General features: G+C 46.1%; 2 protein-coding genes across 2 annotated transcripts in view; one reads left to right on the forward strand and one right to left on the reverse strand.

The window, feature by feature from the left end:
- Window positions 1–21,982: 21,982 nt before the first annotated feature.
- Window positions 21,983–24,380, forward strand: part of T265_13207 (hypothetical protein) — a gene marked incomplete at both ends in the record, with an annotated part of 24,858 nt that continues 22,460 nt past the window's right edge. Inside the window, one exon of the mRNA XM_009167764.1 lies at window positions 21,983–22,197. Within this exon, the coding sequence (XP_009166028.1) occupies window positions 21,984–22,197 (214 nt within the window). The remainder of the gene's footprint in view (window positions 22,198–24,380) is intronic.
- The window catches only part of T265_03283 (hypothetical protein), a gene marked incomplete at both ends in the record, with an annotated part of 6,853 nt that continues 5,135 nt past the window's right edge, over window positions 22,663–24,380 (reverse strand). The window contains one exon of the mRNA XM_009167729.1: window positions 22,663–22,988. Within this exon, the coding sequence (XP_009165993.1) occupies window positions 22,663–22,988 (326 nt within the window). The remainder of the gene's footprint in view (window positions 22,989–24,380) is intronic.

Genomic DNA, 24,380 nt, shown 5'->3' on the forward strand with positions numbered 1-24,380 from the left:
ATTTCTTTAAGCTGAGATCACAGCTTTTTTTACGTGCTTCTATTTAACCCCCAAGCAACCTTCGTCATCCGTACGACTGTGCGTTTCCAGAAGACTTCAAGCCAGATCAGCACGATACTTTTAAGCCACCGAAACTTATCGAAGTTGATCAATGGAAATGTTCTGCTTTGGCATGCGTAATACTGAACAAAAAGCGAACTGATGAGCGGAGCGCACAGAGACATGTTCAGAGTCAAGTAGCGTATCCAAGAACGAACGGCAATTTTTGAGGCTGTCCATCGGTAACTGACAGCCACCTAATCCATTCGAGTCATGATCGTCTTGCATTTGGTGGACTCCAAGTAACTCGATGTGAGCGTTTGTGTTGGAAGTTTGTACTGGCCAGAAACAGATGATGACGATTACACAGTTGAAGCAATCGCTCTCCACTACCAGCACGCTGAGCATCGACTGAAAATCTACTACCTACTTAAGCTTCTTCCGGGCTTAGTCGTCCTAATTGGGCCTTCATATTATCCACCATGATTATTATATCCAGGTCGGGTTTGTTGCAGTTGGTTTTAGTTCACTCGAAAGGCACAAGCGAAGAAAGGGTGCAGCACTGCTCTCTAAGTTCGCAACCGAGGCGATGAGGTTGCCAGCGTAAGGACTAGAATAAAAACGTCCAAAAGTCCTTTGAACTAAGTAATAGATGCAGCACGAACAACCATCGGGGAAAGGTTATCCCACATACTAACTACCCGAAAGGAGAAAATTGTTTCCCAATAGAAGCGCTCTGGGCTTGAAAATCTTCCTACCATGCTTCTCCTGCGAGTTAGTTAGGTCAACAGTGAAAAACCTGTTAGCCAAAACTTGTTTTAAAAAGGCATAAGTATTACGTCTCCTCGTAGGCGACCGTACTCAAGGGGAAGAGGTCAACTACCGAAAGACACGTTTCATAATCCATGGACCAAGGTCGGTAACCATTTTCGTGGCAGCTCGTAAAAAATCGCTCGGCTGTAACACCCTTTCGGTGCCTAACTACCATGCTACCCGAAGGTAGCACGAGAGGTGGGATATTGCCGGGTCACCCAAGCCTAGACAGCTGAAGTCGAGAGGCAGAGGTCGGGTTCGAACCGCGGACCTTCCGATCAGTAAATTCGCACTCTACCCATTTGAGCAGCTCGTAGAACACGCTCAATGAGGGCTATGTATTTCACGCATCCGGAGTAGAAAATTGGTTAGCCTGTTCACCAAGCAGTCTTGCGTAGGCTTCGTGGAGTACCTGAAAGTCCATGCGAGTAATACGGGGAAAGTGCGCCGAGTCACCCATAGAACGGAAAATGACTTTTGAGCGGATTTTTCATGACGAAGTGAGAAGGACAAGTTCGAAGAGAGTTAGATACCATAATCCTCCTCTTGTCCATTCTCACTATGCGCGATAAAGGCATTCGGTAAGTCTCCCCATACACATTTCGTCATTTAGAGGAAATTGTCAGTCCAGCGACCACTGCTTTGCAGTGTCTACACCCAGGATTTCAATCGCCCTCAAAGAATTTGACATGGACTTGAAAGAACATTTGGAAGATCGTTTACGTAGATCAGAAGCATAATGGGTCCCAAAACGGGGCCTTGAGGAACTCCAATGGTGCCCAGAAAGAATAGGTGGAGCATACTTTCACTCGGAACATTGTATCTAGTAGGAACGCCTCAATCCAGCATAGAATTTCTCCATGGATCCCATAAGCATAGGGAAGGTTGCCTTCGTCGAGCGAATAGGGAAACACCACGTAGAAATGTCTTACCAGTGTGAGCGACGTTTCCTTCAGGATCCTTGGTTGGACCTCATCAAGCCCCAACCTGCTGAAGGGGTTTATCTTGTGCAAGATTTGGTGGCCGTCCTCCTTCATGAAGACCAAATCGGTTAGTGACAGTTCGTAGTTACGCCTTGACAAGACGACGTGACGAGGTCGACGGGGCAGCGAGAGGCCTGTGTAGTGTTCTCTATGGGCCTCAGATACTACTATTGGGTAGTTTGTAGGTTACCCGTTTTTGTCCATCAAGCAGGTGGTTGGCTAATTTCTTCGATGGTGTCCCAAGTGCTGGAACAGCATAGTTTTTTTTCCCGGGCGAGGCCTGTTTTCGTATATTCCATTGGCAGATTGCTGATTTACAGCGGGCCGCGTTTTACGAAATGCCAGGTCTCCTGTAGTTAATTTTGAAGAGTAGCTGGGATGCCCTTTCCAGAAGACGCCGAATTTCTTAGGTGGCTTTTGGCCCGTTCGACGGCGTGCTGGTTTCTTTGAGATAGACACCGCGTCAGCCTCGGGAATTTTCTGGACATTGATTTGGTACATCTCCTCCACTGAAGTTCGTTCCAGATTAAATTGCTCAAGAACTCTATGCATTTCTGAAAAGTTCGCACAGCAGAAAATTTAAATCAACGTTTGAAGTTCCGGGTTCCTAGCTCAGTAGCAAATGAAATCAAACGTCAGCACACAGCGGTCACCATGTCTTATTGGAGCTCTAATTAATATTGATCAAGAGGTGTCTTTCGTTAAAGTCAGATCATTCAGCTGTAACATTCTCTCAATGCCTAACCGCCATGCCACCAGAAAGAAGCATGGGAGCTGGAGTACTGCTAAGTTGCCCAATCCTAGACAGAAGTCGAGAGGTAGAGGTCGGATCCGAACTACGGTCAGTAAATTCGCGCTCCAACCACTTAGCTACTTAGTCTTCGTCGGTGATAACCAGATAAAGTAGAAATGGTATTTGGCCTGCGCGGTATCTGTTGGGTGCGGCGACATGTTGAGTCCACGCGCGTTCGTGAACGACTTCGGTCAGTGTCGATTCAAAATGTTCAGAAGACTCGGTGCGCTGAAACTCTATCCAGGCCTTGGGAGCGTTAAAATCATCTAATGGCAAGAAATGCGTGAAGTAGTCGCTGGACGAGAGTTGTTCAAGGATTTGCATGAGAAATTAGTCATCTTCCTGTGAACTACGCTGAGAAGAGATGGCACAGTGGTTAAGGGCGATATGGCTGTGGCAAGAGCACGAAACTATTGAACGGAAGGTCCGTGGTCGGAGCCCGGCCTCTGCATCTCGAATTCCCCTGTCTACGCTTGGGCAACCTGGGAGTAGCCTAACCCTCATGTTCCCTTCGGGTGGTACGGCAGCTAGGCACTAAAACAGTGCTAAAACTCAACGATTTATTTTTATTATTTATGCCGGGAAGAGATTCGGTCCCACACAGTGGGATTTGAATCCACAGTACATTTGTTTCCGGGAACTGCTATTCGTTTGCATAGAGGGGTTTTGCCCCAGAGAGTTCGGTTTGTGCGGGCCTTTTGCCCTTAGGGAACGTGATTTTCCCCTCGTGGTTGAAGACTTCTTGAGTCCCATGCAACACCATCTTTTGTGCGCCTGGACTCGTTGTTGTTCAAGGATTTGGGGTGAACATGCGTCTGTTTTGTTCCTCGGGCCTCCAGGAGCGGTTTGGCTAGCATGCTGCTTCTGTGAGGACCCACCGCGCCACTTGTGCATTGAGTGGTACCAACAAGGAGTATTCTTTTTAGTGGCATATCAAAGAGACTCGTTTTCGCAGCGGACTGCACCTTGAATTCAGTAAGCAGCTTTACGATGGGGCAAAGTTTACGTGGCTTATTAGACCGCAGTTACTTCCCTTCTGTGTTTGTGTGTACTCCCAAGTTGCCCACCATAAGCTTGGCCAATTCGGTGCACGTAAGATTTTTGGTATATTTTTGTCGGCTTTGTGGCTCTGGCCACCGGGGTTATGAGTGACGAATTAGTCCAGAATTAGTCAGGTCGTTTTTGACGGAGTGGAGCTGGAGGCCAGTGGTTTCGCATTTTCAGTGATTGTGGAGTTCTCGTAGCAGTCTCCGTCTTCAGGGTCGGTGGACTTCGCTGGCTGGCTCTTCACAGCTGACCCAATCCAGCTAACAAATTGTGAATTGGGTCGCGAGTTCACCGCTGCACCTTTATCGTTCGCTGAGCAAATAAGCGGCGATAATTCCACATACGTTGGACGTTGTGTCCCTGTCAGGCTTCGGTCACCCCGAGCACCAGTGTTGTTAATGGTCGACAGGTTTGCGACGGTAGAGTGGAAACTGCAATCTGGGGTTCTGGTTGGTTGCATCGGTATACTTTTAAGAGCACAAAAGTCCATAACTACCATCCGGTCGGCCATAAGTTTGAAGTCGGCTGATCTGTCGCTAAGTGGAAGCTCGTTTCGCGCCTCCCCTGTAGGACCACCGTGTCCGTTTTCGCGCCCCTAGGAAGCGATTCTCAGATGTATGCTTGATTTTTGTGAGGGCCTTTTGAGTACTGACAGCCCGTTCTATGATGTACGATAGTTGTGGACTAGAATTTCCAAAGTTTGCTTGCTTTCCTTTCCGTGTAGCCATTCTGCGTGAAGTGATAAGTATTCAGGATTCCCTACGACACCACCAATGAGCGACTGCGCCAGTTCTGTTGGCGCGATTGTTCTAGAGAACGACCCCCATATGATCGGCCTGAAATCCCTCGTCTACTAGGGACGCCGTATCGGTCTTATTTGCCGCATGAAACAGCTGGATAACCTCATTCTCAGCCAAAGGACCCCGACCGCTCCGGTCTTTGTATTTGATTCATCCAAGGCTTTCGGAAGTACCAGTCGTTCCACGAGTGTCCCAATTAAAATGCAACATTTGGACTGGTCTTCCGAATTGAGAAATGGAGACTAGCTTTCGTCAGTGTCTGCAGTCTTGCTAGTTGAATCCATAGCGCCCCTGAAATAGAGGAAGCTGGCGCATACAAATGGGGCAGGAGAGTTTAATTGCTGGTTTATCTGATCATCCTGCAAACCCATACATTTGGAATGCCACCAGGCCTTGCAAGTGTGGCACTTTATTTCACGTCTTACATTCGATCGACATCCATTTCATCCACATATGTTGTGGTCTACCGATGTAACGGTGGATGATACTGATGAGGCATGACAGTAGAACGTCGCTCCGCGCTGATATGATGGATTCATTACGGAATTCGTGGAACTGCTTTGTAGCATTCGTTTACATTTGTTTGACGATCAATGAAAATCCAGGAAGTTTCAATAAGACGCGTTTCCTTAAGGGGACAGGTAATCAGTTTTCAAAAACTAGGTGCATCAGAGTTTCGCTTTCCTGTCCAATATTCTGTAACTGTTCAGTTGGCGTTTTCTAATAAACAATATTCCAGGGAAGGGCTTCATCATTTCCTCGATAGCTGTACAGGAAAGAGGGATGTGATCGGGTTCTGGATTTAAAGTAGGTGCGCCACAGAAATGGAGTGCAGTCTGATAGAGATTTCCAAGCACAGGTTGTTTGGGAAAAAATTCAACAAAATGAAGTGCTGCACGCGCAAAACCGAAACCGATTGGGAACGTACAGCCCAAGGTAGCGTCTTTATCGAGCGAAAAAAACGAAAGTGTACATGGTCTATTAGCGCCAAAGACATGTCAAAAACAATGTGCAGTGTGTGACACATCAAGTGCGTGTGGCAACAACATTCCCGCAACCCTAACGCCTTCTGGATGGGGCACCCGCATTCGGCGGAAACTTAATCGTGATTGGTTGTAGGGTCCAGACATTCGGCCAATCAGAGCTCGCCTTGACGTTGGACGGGTAAGCTACCTGATCTTCTGATCAAACTTGGGCGGACTAGTACAGTGAGTAAATGCAAGCGGTAGAGTGGCTTTCTCGAAGAATCTCGCCGAAATGCTTGCGACTCTAAGGTCTGAACTGAGAGGCAGCGGTTGTCACGGCATTATTGGGGTGGGTCGTTCACCTGAAAGGCACAAGTGTAGCACTGCTCTTTATGTTCTCAGCGCGGGGGCAGTATGCTCGCCAGCGCGAGGATTCGCATAAATAAATGGCTAACAGTGCTTTAAACTGGGTTCTACAGAGAGCGTGGACAACCGTAGGAGGAAGGTCATTCCACGCCGCTACTACCTGAAATGATAAAAAATTTTGTCTAATGAATGTCTGTGCTCTGAGCTTGAAAATTTACTCACTATGTACCCGCCGTGTGTTTGCTGGGTCAACGGTGAAAAAACCTGTTTGCCACGGCTTTGAGGCCGGCATCCATTCTGGAATCGGCCCGCTGGACACACACAATGAGGGTGACGTCTTTCGTGCTGAGCAGACAACTTGGTTGGCGTACTCCAGGAGCGGTCCCATAGAGTATTTGGAAGTCTTTGGGAGTAATACGATATAAGGTGCGTCATATCGTCACTAAAATGGTGAATGCCTTTTGGACCGATTTCTCATGGTGCAGTGAGAAGGACATGCTTGAGGAGCAGCTAGTACCTCATTAGACTGACCCACTTGCCTGTAGGGACAAGTGGTAAGATGTTACGCGATCCTTGAGACCCGATGATGCCTCTTTTTCATGCCGTAATCGGCACAAGAAGTATTCGTGGTGTTGAAGATTCCTGCATTGAATTAGTCCGCCACAGAATCGTAAGAGCCCGCGCAACTTCTGATGTACATATAGTGTTATACGCCTCTGGTGTCGTTCTTGCAAAACTTAGAAGTATAATAAAGAGCCCTGCATCCCACGGGGCCACTATACTTTATGTACGCAAGGCACACATCGAGGGACTTATGACTTTGCTCACCATTTGTGAAAATACTTATGCTTTGCCTTCTGGTGTCGTTCTTGCAATCCTTAGAAGTATAATAAAGAGCCCTGCATCCCACGGGGCCACTATACTTTATGTACGCAAGGCACACATCGAGGGACTTATGACTTTGCTCACCATTTGTGAAAATACTTATGCTTTCTGGTGCTTTTCTCAACAATGTGAACAATTTTACCTGTTTCAAAATGCCATTTGTGATGTGCACGATCGATGCTTTGTTCAATGCTCTATTCAATGTTCGCTCGTTTTAATATTCCAATTGCTCTTGAAATCACACAAAACCGGGACCCTGGGTTTTTTGCACACACATCACTACTCTGGTGCTTGGCTGAGTATGAAAATCCTTTCCGAGGAGCCCTTACCAGCCATACTTCTACGAACTGTCCTCCGGTCTCGTTTTCGCGCATCTTCATAAAACGACGTAAAATAACCAACAAGGGGTCTGATTACATTTAGTGATTGTCAGTCATTGTGGGTTAACTTTGGCTGACTAATTTAATCCATTTCACCCAGAGAGAGAAAAGCAATTACCGTAAGCATTTACAACGCACTTTGCTCCATCAACAGCAGTAGATCAGTGACGCCTAAGGATAAAAAGGCATTCTTCTATTTCCGAATTCGTCAAGGCTTCCAAACTCATTGCCTATGGCTAATTTGCGGGCCAAGTAGTAAGATAGGCGACTGAACGTGGCCGGCTGCATTGTTCTAGGAAGTGTCCAACCCAGCGATCCACTGAACGTCCGTCTTGGAGACAGGCGAGTTGCTACCAGTGACTGTTCCGCTGACCAAATGCCCCCTGGAGCTGCTGCGTGTATCAACTGGAATAGCCCACTAACATCCCCAAATAGTGTCGCTTACTCTATCTTCTCGACTTTTGGATCCAACAAAATTCTAAGTTTGCGTGGTTGGACCTTTACACATGAAATACGACAGCCCGCTAAGTGTTATTGTACCGTTCACTGTGTTAAAGTTACGGAATTGAGATCATGTCCTTGGATATATTTGTTCTCGCCGTTCCACAGTCATACCACTCCATCTCTTGGGTGCTAGACAATAACGATGGCGAATTCACAGGGCGATCGAATTTCCGGTCGCAATTACGTAACGACAATTGGCGAACAGAAATCCATGACGCTTATCGAAACAATTTGGCAGTTTGCTGAAATACAGTACAAACCAATCACTCAGAAATTCCGTTTTTGAACACGACCAGCCAACACCACTGAAGCAAATGCCCCTTCAGCTTATACAGCTTTGTCCTCAGAGGCGCAGCTCACATTTGGCCCCATCGTCGGCACACTCCGGATTCTTGAACCAATATGTATAAAAACTGCTCAAAACTACTTTTTATGAGCTTGATGGTGGATGGAAATTCTAATTTTAAACATAATGGTATCTGCTTCTAACACGTACTATTTACGGCGGCAGGAGAATAGCCAAATCTAAGCAAGGAATTAGACTGAATAATTCCAAAAATTGAGAGCAACCGATACGGCTTGAAAACTGTTTCTAGGAGAAACTTCCGCGAAAAGACGCAAATCTATGTGGCAGCCAAACAGAAATCATCGATCGTTATCGCAAATATCCAAAATCAATTTGCTTTTAGCGCGCCAATATAGTTTCCACAAAAGCGCATTTTTGCAAACGACCACCGGCATTGATGAGAGATGGAAAACAAATCTGCCGAATATGCATTACCATCCGCATCGCATTTTCCGTTTTGAGACATTTGCGTTCTTTTGGATAACGCCTAAATTCACCATGAGTCTTTGCCACGGCAACTTTTAACATAAACGTCCATAGTTTTTACAGCGTGCCTGATACGGCAGGGTGAAATGAGTTATGAAAGTTGTTCAACACCACGTTGTTGTATTCCACCTTCAAGATGTTTACGAGAAGTAGAACTGGTGTTTCGGCAATAAATTTGTGTATGTGGGGGCATTTTGCTCTACAACAAAAAAGATCAATGAAACCATCAAGAAGATCCACATGCTGGGTCGATTTCGGCGATTCCTATCCGAGTGGAAATCCATTCGGCCGATTAATTGGACAACAACGGCACGCCAACTGGGTCACTAGAGAAGGCAGGCCTCTGCAGATTACTCGATTTTTGCCTGATCCTACATTTCGATTTCAACTGAGAATATTATGGACAACTAAGAGAGACATTAATGGGATAGCCAATCTTAGGATTCATTGCAGATGTCACCGCGAAAATTGGAACAAATTGTGTTCCTCGACATTAACATAACATAACAGAATGCTATATAAAGGCACACATACAGGGAAGAGGCACCCACCCAACTGCACGCTGATGATTTATGTATGGTGACGAAACGTTTGCAAGCCAATTGCCAAGCTTGGGAAACAGATCAAAAGCCACGTGATCAACAATCGATCTTTTGAACTATTTCATGCTGAAAAATTTAAAGGAAACAGATCAAACATTTGGCCAGAATTCGCCACCGCAAGCCACGGGAATTGGGGTCTTAAACAACATATATCATACCAATGATCATCACCACCATCAGCCGTGAAGTTAACTTGCCACGTCAAAATTTGACCCCAAAGCTCATTACGCCACTGAATATTGGAATAACATAAACTCCATCCCATACACATCTCGAAAAGTTTTTGACCATATGAACGTAGCCACAAAAGTTATTGTCTCATGTTCACGTTGAGGTATGTTGGTTGAAAGATGTGGTACATATCACCTTCACTTGACGTAAGACAGCGAAAGCAACTACCCCATTAATGTTACAACTGGACTGAAACGTCTTCGGTGACCGTCAACGCACAAAAAATCTGTGACATTTGATTACGCCTTCATACCAAGTATTTGGAGTTAACCATGCGCATGTGCTTGATCCGGTCATCGGGTTTTGTGGTTCGATTCTTTCTGTGTGGCAGACAATTTTCATTTTTATCACCTAAATTCATCTTTTATTTTTTCTTCGAACCTAAACAACCTTGAGATATGCATTGGCACGGTTGAACTGAATGCGGCACTTGATTTTCGAGCGTTGTAAGCTGTTTGTAATGGCGAACTCAACAAAAAAATTTCAGGGCAACAAAATTGGCAATCTTAGTTCTTGGATAACTGCGCCTGAAACCTGATTTCTACGGGCTACCATTTGCCCACCACAAAGAATGTTACGGCCATCAAATGGCTCAGCATACCAGGGTACCCACAGTCATATCAGGATTCGCCATCAGCATTCGTTGTTACTCATCACCTGCCCCTTCTTTCTCGAAGAAAACCCGAATCGATAACCTGATGACGAAAGCTTTTTCATTCTTTCGTTTTCTCTACCCTATAAACTTACGGAAGCTGTTGTTTGTTGTTATAACAAAACGCTCTATCATTGTTGAGTAAGTGTTGAGTTGTGTACGAAAAATCAGTTTTATCCGCTTTAAATCACCGATACCTAGATTTTCCTGGCCAATTTAAAATGAAACAAACTAGAGAAACCCTTGCCGAGCAACCCATACAACACTCCTAAGAGTAAATTTTGCAAAAACCGAATTAGACAAACAGCTGGTAAACGTCTCAGAGCATTCTTGGGTTGGTGGTTTATCCTCTGGCATGGCAAACACATCGAGCTACATCAACCGCAAAGTAACGGAAAAGTCCAGAGTACTGGCTCCGCTGAAATTTTGTTCCGGGATCGTGTTGTCCGATGCGACTGTTATCAAATTTTCCAGTGGAATACTTCCGTTTGCTTGTATTCAATCATCTGCTGATGTTTCACTTTATAAGCCTGTCCCCAGAGTACATGCATTTCACTCAGTAAATTACGCGACATTTGAACGCACTCTAGGAGATTTTCGTGGACGGCATAATTAACCTGGGACCCAACTTCCTAAGTACTAGTGAAAGAAGCAAATTTCCAACTACATATCACATCGCAGAGCAGTCAGTTGGAACCCACAAGCTGGGTCATTCTGCCGCCTTAATTCTCCTGCACTTAGCTGACCTCGTTAGATATCCGGTTAATCCGGTCGTAGATGCATAAGAGGATCTGATGAAGCAGGATCCATACGCCATTTATAAGCGATGCTCAATGCCTCCTTGAGCTAACTAGAGTTACGATCTGAAAAATCCCTAGGCGGCTGGGATGATAAACGCACAATGTCGAAAAATAAGTGTCGAGTGCTAACGACTTGCAGTTACCAGAGATTTGAGACTACGAGTGGCCGTGGATTTCACAAATCAAGTAGGTCCGACCAAGGTTATTGGGGCCCTTCGCTTTGTGAAGGCCGCAGTTAGCGGAAAATTTCAAACTTGATAATCGAGCTTGATGAATAACAGGTCTACGTTCCCCTGTACTTGAAAAGCTCGGCGGCAAATCTGGTCTGTTGGGCGAAAATTTTTGCTGTGCATGATATAAATAAGATATAGCTAACTCACGTATATAGAAGTGGTCAAGGAATGGCGTACCGCACTGGGACCGACACTACTGGCTGTATGGTCCGTCCCTCTAGCTCAACCTCTGCCTAATTTTGTGCGACCCGCCAGAGCCATAACCTTCGTGGCTCTTCTAACTTGCACGGAAATACGTACTGAAGGGGTGCTTCAGTATGGGCACTAAGAAGGCTCCGCAAAATGCATGAACGCTGTGTGTACAAAAGTGCGTACTCACTAGAAATGTACCTTTCCGCGAGTGTCTGGCGCCTCTCTTCGTAATTATTTTCACGCCCGTCTACACTGACCCCACAATAATTACTTAATTTTGGCCCTAAGCTCCCGTGCCCAGACTACTTGTGCCTTGTTCCTTCAAACCGTGTCCTTTCTTAAGTAACCCTTTTGGCTCTTCTTAATAACTGTTTCTTTGTTTTATCAAGGTTTAACTGGCATAAACCAAACAGGGACATCTTTTTCTCATTCTATAGACCCAACCTCCATCCTATAATCATGCGCATTGCACGAGTCTAATAACTGGGTCTGAAGGGGCTCGGTGAATCAAATCCTTACTGGTTTCCATAGGTCATTGCTTACCTTCACATAGCGTTCTGGTGCGCGTTTGCTTGACAGAGAAGCGCAGGTACAAGCTTCGCCGCCGCTCACAATCTGAAAATCTTCATCTTATTCCCATGACCAAATAAAAATTGCCGTTAGATTCGCCTCTGCCGTTTGCCTTTTTAGTGGCTGTGTGTTATTTACTTAACCGAACTGACTCTCACCCACACCGCACAAGCCATCTGGGGGCTGGAACAGTTTATTATTGCGAAAGCCGCAATCATGATCGCTTGATGTCTTGTCATCCAGCAAATCCAGGAGCATGCGCGGGGAAAGGAGACCTCGTGTGGTTGAAGACTACGCCGTTCAAGGATGGTACCTCTGGTAAGATGCACTATCGTGCATTCTTGTTCCCTGCAACCCTCCAGTAGCAAGTGCGCTTCACCCATTGCCAGTGGTTCTGATTATGGTCTTTATTTCGGGAAGTCTAATAAAGTTCATTAATCGTGCTAACATCCCATTTTGTGGTTTTTATTGGACGCCGTTTTATCTTATACCTTCTGTCATTCACGAGATGTAACTGATCTCATCTCATTCCCTTTTGTTTCCAAGTTTTAAACTTCCATAATAGACCTAAGCGCTTACTATGACCGTCGTTTACTCATTCTAACTGATCCACAGTTTACACCGGCACGGCTTTTCTCCGTGAATCTATACTGGCTCCAGTCTGTGTCAATCTCCTCGGCTAACCCGTACCCAGCTACCAAGGGGATGCTCATCCTCTGTATGATTACTGCAACCATGACGTTTGTTACGGGGCTGTCCAGAAACCGAAGTACTTCACTACAGTGATGACATAGCATTGTCGTACCGAATCTGGTGGTAAAAATGCATCTCGGAAGAGTTTGTTCTCACCCGCTGAACGCTTCAATGGATCTAACAATGCCGGTTTTCCGCCACAATTTAAATCCGCCCTTTCTACAAGTTCAGCGGGTTTATCTACAGAATTTTTTCGAGCCTGCACATCAGCACCATTTCTTCATCGAAAATATCCTTTACACCTGATTCTACTCCAAGAGTGACAACAGCGAGTCAATTTAGTTTCAGTGGAAACCATATTCCGAGAACCAACTCGCCAGTATTCCCTTTTCAAATTTCTCATTCTCCATCTCCATTTGTGTCTTTTGTGCCAGCACAGGATTCTATGTTTTAGTTCAAATCCGCTGGCCTTATCGGTGGATTCATGCCCCATTGTTGTGGATTATTTGTTTTTTTACGATCTACGATTATTTATCACCTAACAAGTGTGTCTCTCGTGTTGCACCTTCCAGTCCCCTGTGTTATGCATGCAAAGTGCAGGTTGTACCGGCCCGATCATGTTATAGTTGGTATCGCATTCTTTTTCGACCAAAATAGCGGCCTTATGGTCTGGATTACTTTAGTAACACATTTACCATTTTCCAGGGACACTGCTTTTTTATGAGACAAGGAAATGGCTCTACGAATTGGTTGCAGTTTAAGGCCCATCTCGGCCGCTACCTGATGTGTGCCACGGTCGAGCTAGCACATATACCTGCACCATGAAAATCATTATTGTAGGGCTACGATGTTTGTGAGAAGGCTCTGTTAACTCACAAACAGATAAAGCTGATGCTAACAGCTGGCAAATGGTTTTGGACGTTATGTCTTGAAATGCAGATGCATATGAAACCGTTCCTTCAAGTCGGTGGTAACACTTTTAAAGCTGCTGGTGGCTTTCGGTTGCTCGCAATCATTTTTACTTCCGAACATGCTGGACAGCTTGACGACACGTGACGAACCTCACCAGCATAGAATGGAAGATTTTTTAACGTCGGAAATATGGAGCAATGCACCTACCCGTGTTGTAACTGTTCGTGTCTCCATGACTCAATGGTCTGTATTGGCAATATAAGTGCGACATATGTAGATGCTCGCATAAGGTTACTGAGGGGTTTGATGAATAGCTAACAAGGTCTCGGCCTCCAGTTCACAGGTTGGAGCATAGGTGGCTATTCTAGAAAAGTGTAATGTAAAAGGTAGTCATAAAGTTGTATCATCCCTTCGGTATCCAGCTACCGCACTGTTTGAAGGTAATATTACGGCTGACATAACACAGGTTGCTCAGTTGAGATGGCGGGGTTCCGTTTGAATTAAATGCCATTCGGTCGGCAAATTCACTATTCAACGACTTGGCTATCTTCACTATTTTTATACCAGACCAATCAGTGATTTCAGGTCTAAACATGCGTTAGAACATGTTGCGGATTTTTCGTTAAGAATTATTACTTTGGGAACCCCTAAAAGCACTTCCTCACGATCAAAATGTTGAGGCCTTTTTGGATACCCCCTTGTCCACTTGTTTAGTTGTGAACGACATGGCACTATTCAAGCCGATGTGCAATCTTGTTTACCGCAGTTGAATATACTGCGACATCACACTAGCTGTCGCAAAAAGCAGGGTGGTAAAGTGAAAACAATCCCCTGGTGACACCTCTCTGTGGTACTCTCCACACTGTTTTTTTCCGTCTCTTTCAGACAATCGATAACAACCTCCTTGCAGGCCCAACAATCAGGACGGGTGACCCCGTTCACCTTGGGTTGTTCATCGCCTTATTATCTGTGGGTCAGCTGGTACTGACAACCTCATCAAGAAATCAGTCTTCAATCCTCGAAGTTCAGTTTGTATGACCTATTTTATGTTTCGCACTGAAGACAACAGGGCAGCTTTTTGCTGTTGCTCGAATGCTGGACTCTCCTGACATTTATGTTTTTCACGCACAAGAAACCATTCTTAATATTCTGAGCACAATCAATGGGCTCGCTGCCCAGCTAATCTACACCTGCTTTCGGCTGCACATCGCAGGCGATCCAAAGGCTGCTGTGGCAGGATAGGGATCGGTGGTACTGACAACCTCATCAAGAAATCAGTCTTCAATCCTCGAAGTTCAGTTTGTATGACCTATTTTATGTTTCGCACTGAAGACAACAGGGCAGCTTTTTGCTGTTGCTCGAATGCTGGACTCTCCTGACATTTATGTTTTTCACGCACAAGAAACCATTCTTAATATTCTGAGCACAATCAATGGGCTCGCTGCCCAGCTAATCTACACCTGCTTTCGGCTGCACATCGCAGGCGATCCAAAGGCTGCTGTGGCAGGATGTGTAGGGATCGGTGTTGTTCTGGCTCACCCGGCAGAGTTATTCAAACTCGGCGGAATGCACAATGATAGTCAGCTCTGTGGGGTTCGCTGAGAGTCACCCGTGAAGTAACCTCACAAGCGGGAGGCCAACTATCAGCCGTTTACGGTATCTGTGTTATAGCGATATTTTCCTCTGCTTGGTGCTCAGTCTAAACCTTCCAAGCAAGAGTTTCCGTCAAAATAACCACCAAAGATGCACAACGCGGACCAACGCCCAAAACCAGATCAAAAACACATCTACAGGGAGTCGTCTATAAAATGTACGCAGGGATAGCATTCTGAAAATTCCGACGCTCTCATAATGCTCCATTGGCAACCGGCGTTCAGCAGATTCAGGACCAAGATTGGCTGTTGAGCCTAAACCTTCGATCAGTAGGAGCTGTCCTTGAGGCTAGACCTGCAAGCGCCCTGGTCTTTTGGCCAATCGCCTGTAGGATAGGCTTCTAGACCATAGCCGGGCATAACTACGACTGTCAAAGTGGTATCGGTTAGGCGTTGCCCCCAACAGCCTGCTCACGACACAACCGACTGTTGCCCTGAAACCACCAAATACAACCTTTAAAATGCTTTGAGTCCACGTCGCGGTGGGTCAAAAGATCACAACTCATTGTGCTTACCGCGGAATGGAATGCATACTAGCAGACTAAGCGCATCCGAGATTCTATAGAGTTGCAGACTTGGACTGGAATCGATAAGCACAGATAACAGTAAACCACCGTTTTTGCTGTGTTCTGCTCACAGATTTTATTTAGCACTAGCCTCCAGAATAACCGAAATCGCCTAGCTACATGACGTCCTCTAACATCGTGCCAGCAGCATACCAAAATTGACCATACCGCCATCAGTGAGCGCTGGCGTGGAGCGGTAACTGACTACTGCTTATTTTGGAACGCATATGGATTTTGGCCATGTACTCGCTCAGTCGTTTCTTGCTTCTTTTTCCAAGGCCACGTTTGGGGCAGGCTTAGTAACTGAGAGTCTTGTATATTCCGACCTGTGGACTCTTCCAGTTACTCCACCGTTTGATGTCAACTTGCATGGAAATGAGACTACGACTTTGCACTATACTGAAACTTCCGCCTGTGAGACGGTGCCAACGGGTTCACTCAAACACTGGATATTTAACAGAACAGTAAAATTCGTCGTTCACATGTGGCCCCCTTACGGTGTCTAGCTGCCATGCCAACGGAAGGAGGTGCGGGGGGGGGGGAAATACTTCCAGGATGCTCAAGCTTAAGCAAGAGTATTAGAAATGCTGAGGTTGCGTTCGAACCACGGATCTTCCGGTCCGTAAGTTGGCGCCTTAACTAATGAGCTGTCTCGAGCCCAGACAGAAGGACGACGCTCCTTAATTCTGGAGAAGGATTCCCACCGGTTGCGATAGTAATTCAGCTGGACAAATCATCAGGAGTCGAGTATAAGTCAGGTTGCGCGCAGGCCTTGAAGTCTGGTGAACTCAGCTAAAGAAGTAGAAAAGGCACGGAGGCCGGGAATACGCGAAGATTACTTCGATTGATCCGTAAGACCGGTCTTTGCACCATGACCATAATCGGTGAACTTAAAGTCTCCTACCACTTCGAAAGTTTAGGACCGCATATGTTACCATGCGCCAGGGGAACAGTGACACCAATCTACCATCAGCAACCGAAATCCAGCGTGAGATTTCAATTCTGAAGCGCGAATAGGCACCTGGCCCGGATGGCCTACACCCCACGCTCTTCAAAGAAAGTGGTGAGACCCTGTGTTGTGTACGACGAGGGTCGGAGTGCAACGACAATCAGAATGACAATGGAGAAGACTGAGGGCCCGAAAGCTAGGCTTTATTCATCCAAAACTTTGACACTGAGAGCTGGAAAGTGATTTAGCAACAAATGATGAAACGTTTGAAAAACGGAGCAAATATATAACACCCTGGTGAACAGCCCGGCAACCATACTGCAGAAGATTTGGAACGAAGACCATACAAACAGAATTAAGCTCCTCAACCGTCATCCCAGTTTTCAAAAAGGGAGCGGGAACCTCATGTGAAAGCCGTCGTGGGACCAGCCTGATATCCTTCGCATCTAAGGTGTTCTTTGGCACTATTTTGCGCAGATTAATAGATTATGGGTAGAAGCAGATTCGTGAGAATCAAGCTGGGCTTCGGCTTGGTCGAGGATGCTTCAACCATATCTTTACCTTGAGACAAATTCTTGAAAAGCGCCACTCCTTCCGACGTCTCACTTTGGTCGTTTTTCCGGATTTGAACGCTGCTTTTGATTCTGTTGATCGTCAACAACTTTGGCAGTGTGTGTCGATCAAAGATGAGCTTCCAAATTTCTCTCCCTTATGGGTGCTCTGTATGTGAACTCCTGTGGGCGTGTACGAACATACGGGAAGCTCTCGCCTGAGTCCGGTGGTGTAAGACAAGGCTGTCCTCTTCCCAAGTGGTTAGAGCGCAATTTACTGACCGGAAGGTCCGTGATTCGAATCCGACCTCCGCCGCTCGACTTCCCCTGTCTAGGGTTGGGCGGCCTGGCGGTATCCCAGCCCTCGTGCTTCCTTCGGGCGGCATGGCAGCTAGGCACCGGAAGGGTGCTACAGCTGAACGCTTTCTTCTTTCTTCTTTCTTCCCTTTTCCTCTTCAACTTTGTTATCGATATGCCGCCTAAAATTTCTCTGCCTGCCAATGGAACCTCGTGGGTCAAAATGCTCCTGGGACCTTCCCTCACAGACATTGGGCATGCAGACAATAGCGCTATTCTTGGTTCATATCCTTCCCAAATGCAAACGATTTTAAATAATCTAAATAACTGCAACGCACGCTTTGGTATGCGCTTCACACCTACAAAAGTAAAATGCTGCTACAAGACTGGGTGGGATCAAACCCACACTTCATGCTTGCACATGAGTCAATTGGTGTGGTAGATAAATTTGTTTACCTGGGCAGCTGTATAAGTCCTGGTGAACTGGCTGGAGATGAGATTATTTCTCGAATTTGAAAGGCTAGGGCAGCTTTTGCCAACCTCCGACACCTCCGACGTAACGTGAGTTTGTCTATCAAGGGAAGGATTTGCACTGCGATGATGCGATCCGTACTGCTTTATGGATCAGAGACGTGACCCGTACGCGCAGAGGACATACAAAAGATGCCAGTGTTTGATGATGAGTGTCTCCGCAGCATTGGTCAGGTCTGATGGGAGCATCGAATTAGTAATGTTGAGTTACGCCAGGTGGTCTTTGGAAGGAGGAAATCTCCCGCGATAGATGAATTACTCACGCTTCATATGCTGCGCTGGTTGGACATGTGCTCTGCATGCCAGAAGACTGTCTGCCTCACAGGGCCCCTTTTCTAAACCCTGTGCTGAGTGGAAGCGACCGAAAGGTGGACAGTGTGTGACCCAGCAACGAAGTACGATAACACTTACCAGTAAACTTAGTCGGGTAGGCAACCGCCGCCTCCCTGGATGGGGGTCCCGGCACTCAAATCACCAGTAGTTAATGACATTGACGGAAATAGTTCGATCGCGCAGTCAGTGGCGTTAGTGCATCAAAGCTATCAGCTTCAATGCGTGGCTACCCAATTTTTGAACAAAGTAAAATGCCTTCGCCTCTAAGTCTTGGTTGCGTTCCACTTTTCCGTTTTCCGCTGATCAAAACTGCAGCATCTGGAACCAGTGTGCCTACGGCACACGATGTATGGATGACAAATTGATGATTGATTGCTTCGCCTCTAAGTCTTGGTTGCGTTCCACTTTTCCGTTTTCCGCTGATCAAAACTGCAGCATCTGGAACCAGTGTGCCTACGGCACACGATGTATGGATGACAAATTGATTGATTGATTGCCAGTGGGCTCATCCGAATTTCGGTCTACGCGCGTTGTGAATGGGTGAGGTGAAGTCCTTAGTCCGCCCTTACCGGAGCAATCTGCATCCATCTGGAAGTGGAGGTTATCTTAGACGACTGGAGAAGGTCGGCAGTATTACCCATTCTAAGAAAGGACGCGATGAGTCCGGTAGTCACAGGGTGCTCAGATCGACTCCACTCGTACTGAGACTCTTGGCTCGTAAAGCACTTACTCGAGAGCAGCAAACGTGATTCCGTTCTTGTAGGGGTCGCGTTGACCGAATCTTCACGCTCCCTCAGGTGGAACAACGTCGCACGTACAGGCGACTCAAGTGTTAGTATTGCTGGACTTTCACGGAGCATTTTGTTTTCCTACCGTTCCATGCTAGTGAGAGTGTACGGAGAACTCTGCAGAGGCTTCCGTGATGTTCGTTGGAGGTGTCCACTCTCCCCATTGCTACTTAATTTCGTGATGGACGGGCTAATGAGACGAACTTTGGTGTTCAAATCGCTTCTTGTGAAAACCTTGTCGGTCTGCAATATGCAGACTGTTCTGGTCCTAATAGAGCAGAAGTCACAGGTGCTTCCGGACAAATTGACAGTAGTCATCCCGTCCTTTGACATGTTCTTTGTAAGCACAGTGTGTAAGGTCATGCTTCCAGACATTCAGTCACCTAAAATGCCACTCACAATCGAAGTTTTTTCGGTGTTTTTTCGTATGTCGGAAGTTGTATTAGTCCCGATTGTAGTATGACATGTGAGGACAGTGCACGAATATCTTAGATGCGGGTCACGTTTGCTCAGTTGAGACACTTATGGCGTCAAAGTGGCATTTCCTGGAACCTCAAGGGGTGTGTTTGGTTACAGGACGGGCTGTTTTGTTGCGTGGTTTTAAGGTGTGGTCTGTTCGAGCAACTGAAGTGTGACGTCTTCAGGTTTTCGGCACCGGCGGTCTCAGACCTATAGATTATTGGTTATGTCCGGTTGTTGCAACGGGAACTTCTGTCCAATAATTTGTTCAGCCCCCAAAAGCTGTGGGAGCTAGGCCATTTATTGTGTATATCGAGTCATCGTTTTATTGAGGAGTGCTGTTTTTCATGCCCACTGCAGGCTGGCACAAGCAAAGAATTTGTCAACTAATGACGTGGCAGAGGTTTATGAAAGCACTCGCGAAGATTCCCGGGGTTCGTCGGTGGAACTCACTTTCCGGGATTGGGACCAGGTGTTTCCCAATGTACCTGGTGGGAGACGCTGCAATATATGGCTCAGTGCAGCAAAGCACTTGACCAAGACGGATTATGTGCCATGGTTTTTAAGTGTGGTGACTTACCATCTTTAAAAACCGTGGCACATAAGCCATCTTGGTCAAGTGCTTTGCTGCAACGAAGCAATAAAATTGCACGCGGGCAACTTACGGCGTCCCTAAAATATCTGGGACGGAGACGGAACACCAACATAATGGTGCGCCTCTACGGTGAATTGTGTATTACGAAAGGGTGCAAGAACGTGCGAAAATCACGTGGACTTCATTCAAATGACCATAGTTTCCAAGGTGCCTCCATTCTCAGGTTGGTGCATCATGTTGAGTCCTATTTTCGAGAACCAAGCTGAGTTTTCCCTGGCTGGTATAACGTTGGTCTTTTTTTCGCTTTGCGCGAACTTACTGACCGAACTGTCCCTGGTTCGAATCCGACCTCTGAGTCTCGACTTCCCCCGTCTAGGCTTGGGCAATCTGGAAGTATCCCAGTCCCTGCGCTTCCTTCGGATGGCATGGCAGCTAGGCACCGCAAGAATGTCACGGGTGAACGATTTTTTATGCTGAAGTTCACCAGGTAGTCTTAGGAAGAGGTTCTTCCTGGTTAGATCAGTCGGTCACAATCCATAGGTTACACCAGGTAAGACACACGTTCCCTACGGCAAAGGATATTTCACCCCCCAGAGTCCTTTACACCGAGCTATGCGTCAGGTGGAGACGATCCAACGGTGAATGAATAAATGTGCTGGTAGCTGTTCTATCCCACAATGGGGAATGAAATAAATCAACAGCTCGTGAACCTAACAGGTGTGGTTTTATCACGCAGCCAATAAAGGTCGTGCGTTAAAGCTGTTGCCTTTTTTCGTAGTCGTCGTTCCCTGCCATACCGAACAAACGGAACCATTTGACGTCGACAAACTGACTAGGCCATCGCCTCCAACACGTGGCTGTTGCTCCCTTATCCTCCGTGAACCAAGCTGTAACATCTGGAGCCGGTGTATCTCAGTTTGTAGCTGCGAAAGTGACTCAGTGAAGTGACCCTTGATTCGGATCCTCCGAACGACTCACATTAATGTCCTAAATATATGCATACGTGGCCCATTTGCGCACTCAATAGTACGCATGCATCCGTGTGGTTTTTTAGTGAATGACTCCCGATGAACCCTTTATGAAGTTTTCTGTCACCCGCGGATTCGCACATCAATAGTGTCAGCTACCGTTTTCATCACATGGTTTTCCACGAGTGTTTCCCCAGGCTATCGGCGAACGGACCCGTGGAAGCTTTAACCACCACACATGGTGGCGATGACGATGATGATTACTGTGAAATGGCCTGAGAGCTGGTGATTATTATCTTTATTAAACGACGTATGTAGTTTTGATGGTCTTGCTAGTTGTGAATGAGTTTACTGCATTCTAACCAGGGGCATAATAGATGTTACATGAACACTTTCAGCTGCATCCCTTAGCGTATGATACGATGGCAGGCACCCCAACAGCATATGCGGGCACTAATTCTAGTGTGAAAAATGGGCGCAATGACTCTTGATGGATATCTTATCTTGATGGATCGATCTGCGCAGGATACTATCATGGACCACCTTTGAAGCTACCCCTGCTAGACTGATACAAGTAGCTCTCTTTCTCTGTGGACGAAGTCCCTGACCGGCGAAAAGGTTGTCGTTATCCAACGTATCCAAGGTAATTGATTATCTGCATCCAATGATGGGCCACTTTATTTCACCAGTGCATTTTCGCAGTCTATTGGAAAAAGTAATTAAAGGGACGTTCGTGTATCACAAAATGTTCTTGTGTGAACTACTGTCACCTGACGTGCCAGGATTTCGCATCACCATATCGAGCGGAGCATACCCTAATGACCCGATTTCACGGATGAAACTGATCGCACGGGTTGTCGGATCGATTCTTGTAATAATAGTTTCCTCAACTTACTTCTCGATCTGAACCTCTCAAGCTAGCGTTCCCGTGAAAACAACCACCAAAAGTGCATAACGTCTGGAATTCCGCTTAACAATTCTTGGCTTTTTTCTTGGTTTTAGCCGGAAGCATTGCATTGCCTTCCGTGCACAAGTACCTCGAACGTGGATAATCATACGGACCTCTTGTCGTTATGTCTTTCTGATGCATCAGCATGTCTTTCTATAGTTCGAAACCACTCGTCCCAAAGGTGGTATGTTATGTATATTACGCCGATTTACAGTATATTTTTACAGGCTGAGAAACATGAACCAGCTCAGGAACCGCCCCGAAAATGTACGTCATTTGGAACCTTTTTATTACTGGTTAACGTGAATTCGTTGTAACTAATTGCTGTACCCGCTCCAATGCCTTAGTGTAGGAAAAAGACTCATCAACAAAAAGTAAAGCTGCTTAATTGCAAACAGTTAAGTACAAAAGTTAAAAAAGGGCCCTCGCGGTATTTAAAGCGCACTTTCCGCCTAGATCCAGGTCGTACGATCGGCTTTGAGTGAACATCCATCATCATCGGCCGTTGCTGAATTGATTGGCTACTTGAACATTTAATCGGCAGTTGGCTTTTCTGGCCTACACACTTGACGACATCCCTACTACGATTTTGGTGAGGTTTGGTGTCAGTAGGTTTCGGGCATTCTGGAATTATTGCCAGATAGAGGAGAAAAAATCATTGAAGACATGTAGAGGAAAGTGACAAACAACCAAGCAATATAAGTATCTAAGTTGGCTTGATGAGTCGCATTTTTACAAGAGCTTTGAACATTTGGAGGTCGCGAGAGCTGGGAATAATCTAGTCGGTGGAGGGTTCAAAAGTCCTGCAATTCGAGCAAAGGAGGAGTTGGAGGGAGGAACTCGAAGAGTAGGTAAATTGCTTGGTAAAGTGAACTTGAAGGGTAAAGAGAGTAGTGTGACTGAAAATTTGGCGGAGGACGCCAAACGCCATCTCGAATGACAATCTTTCATACTAGCAACAGAGTAGAGGTAGAGAATCTCTAGAGAATCTATACCGGAGCCAGACGCCATAAGTGCACTTGACCCAGCGTCCTCTGAGAACTTCATGTAACGAAAACCTAGGACAGAATGACAGGTAAACTTTAGCTAGGCAGTTCGTCTAGAGAGTTACAGCATGAACACATCTAGGTTCGGCTTAATGCTTTAGGGGAACCACACATACTATGAAGGTTCGGAAAATCCGCTGCAACCAGGTTGACCGCAGGCGCTTTTGTTTCTCCTAGCTATATCCTCAAATCTTTCACCAACATGTTTGGAATGAGAAGCAGCACCTCCTGTAGTAAACGGTGATTGCTTCATCCGGAATTATTATTGAGGTCAGAAGATGAATTCTCTCTCCTTTAAAACTCATTTCAGGAGAGATTTCAAATAAACAGATCATGAAAGTATGCAACAAGCTGCCATCCCAAAAATAGTGACGGATAAAAAGTGCGGTATACAGTGGTTACCCATAGAGTGCTTCAAACCAAATGAAGTACGATGAAGAGAGAAGGCAAAGATCAACATGCCAAACTTAGAAGTTCTTAAGATATCTAGTGATAGCAGCTTAGAACAGACGGCGATACCTGAGATCCGTACGTAAGCTATTCGGCCGTGGAGTAGGTGTGCCCGAATCCGTTTGGATTGTTGAGAGGTAGAGAAAACTGATAAGAAACTAATTGCATGTTCTCGTGCACAATTTTGAAACAAAGTTCAGCGGATGTTATATGGTCTGATGGCCTCGGAATGTCGAGCAAGAGACGTTTCCCTTACAGATTTGTTTAGAATTGGGATGAGGTGGTGGGCTAAATAGCTACAACAGAAGGAAGGAACATGCAGGAAGTTTGGGGGAAATGATCTACAAAGATTTCCGCTTTACTCTTTCAGGAGAATCCGAAGCACCGTTGTGGTTGGAGGCTGGTGGAAACAGTAGCGTATGGAGTTTGTAACTAGGCTAGGCTGAGATGCCTAGTTCTGTGGCTAATAAGCAAATATTTTGCTTTGGCAGTGGCCTAGCAAGAGTTTGGAGCAGGCGCACAGTCAGAACTGTTGAATGAAGTAGGGTGTCGGCGTCGATCCAAGGTATTCATCCGTTCAACAAAATGTAGACGCGTGACTGGACCTAACAGGAGAACATACACGTGATAATTCGCAATATAACGGTTACCAGCAATACGACAGGTTCATTTGAAATGTGGCGGTTCCGACATCTGTAATCAGTATCGTTGGAAGTTTGTGTCCCTGTCAGGAGGAGAACGGGGGTTTCAGAAGACAAAGGTCGTGAGTCTTGCAGAAGCTGCTTAATGTCTTGTAAGAGCAGATCAGTTATCCACAATTTATCGTAATTTGGTGTGTCTTGGGATTGGCACTTTCACCCAGGAGCTTGGAGTGACGAACCGCATAAGGCTCCCGTCGGTTGGGTAGTGGTACATCCCTGGATGACACTGAGCTGTCTGCCATCTGCATTAGGG

Source organism: Opisthorchis viverrini (genome assembly GCF_000715545.1).
Source record: "Opisthorchis viverrini unplaced genomic scaffold opera_v5_47, whole genome shotgun sequence".
Lineage (NCBI taxonomy): Eukaryota > Metazoa > Platyhelminthes > Trematoda > Opisthorchiida > Opisthorchiidae > Opisthorchis > Opisthorchis viverrini.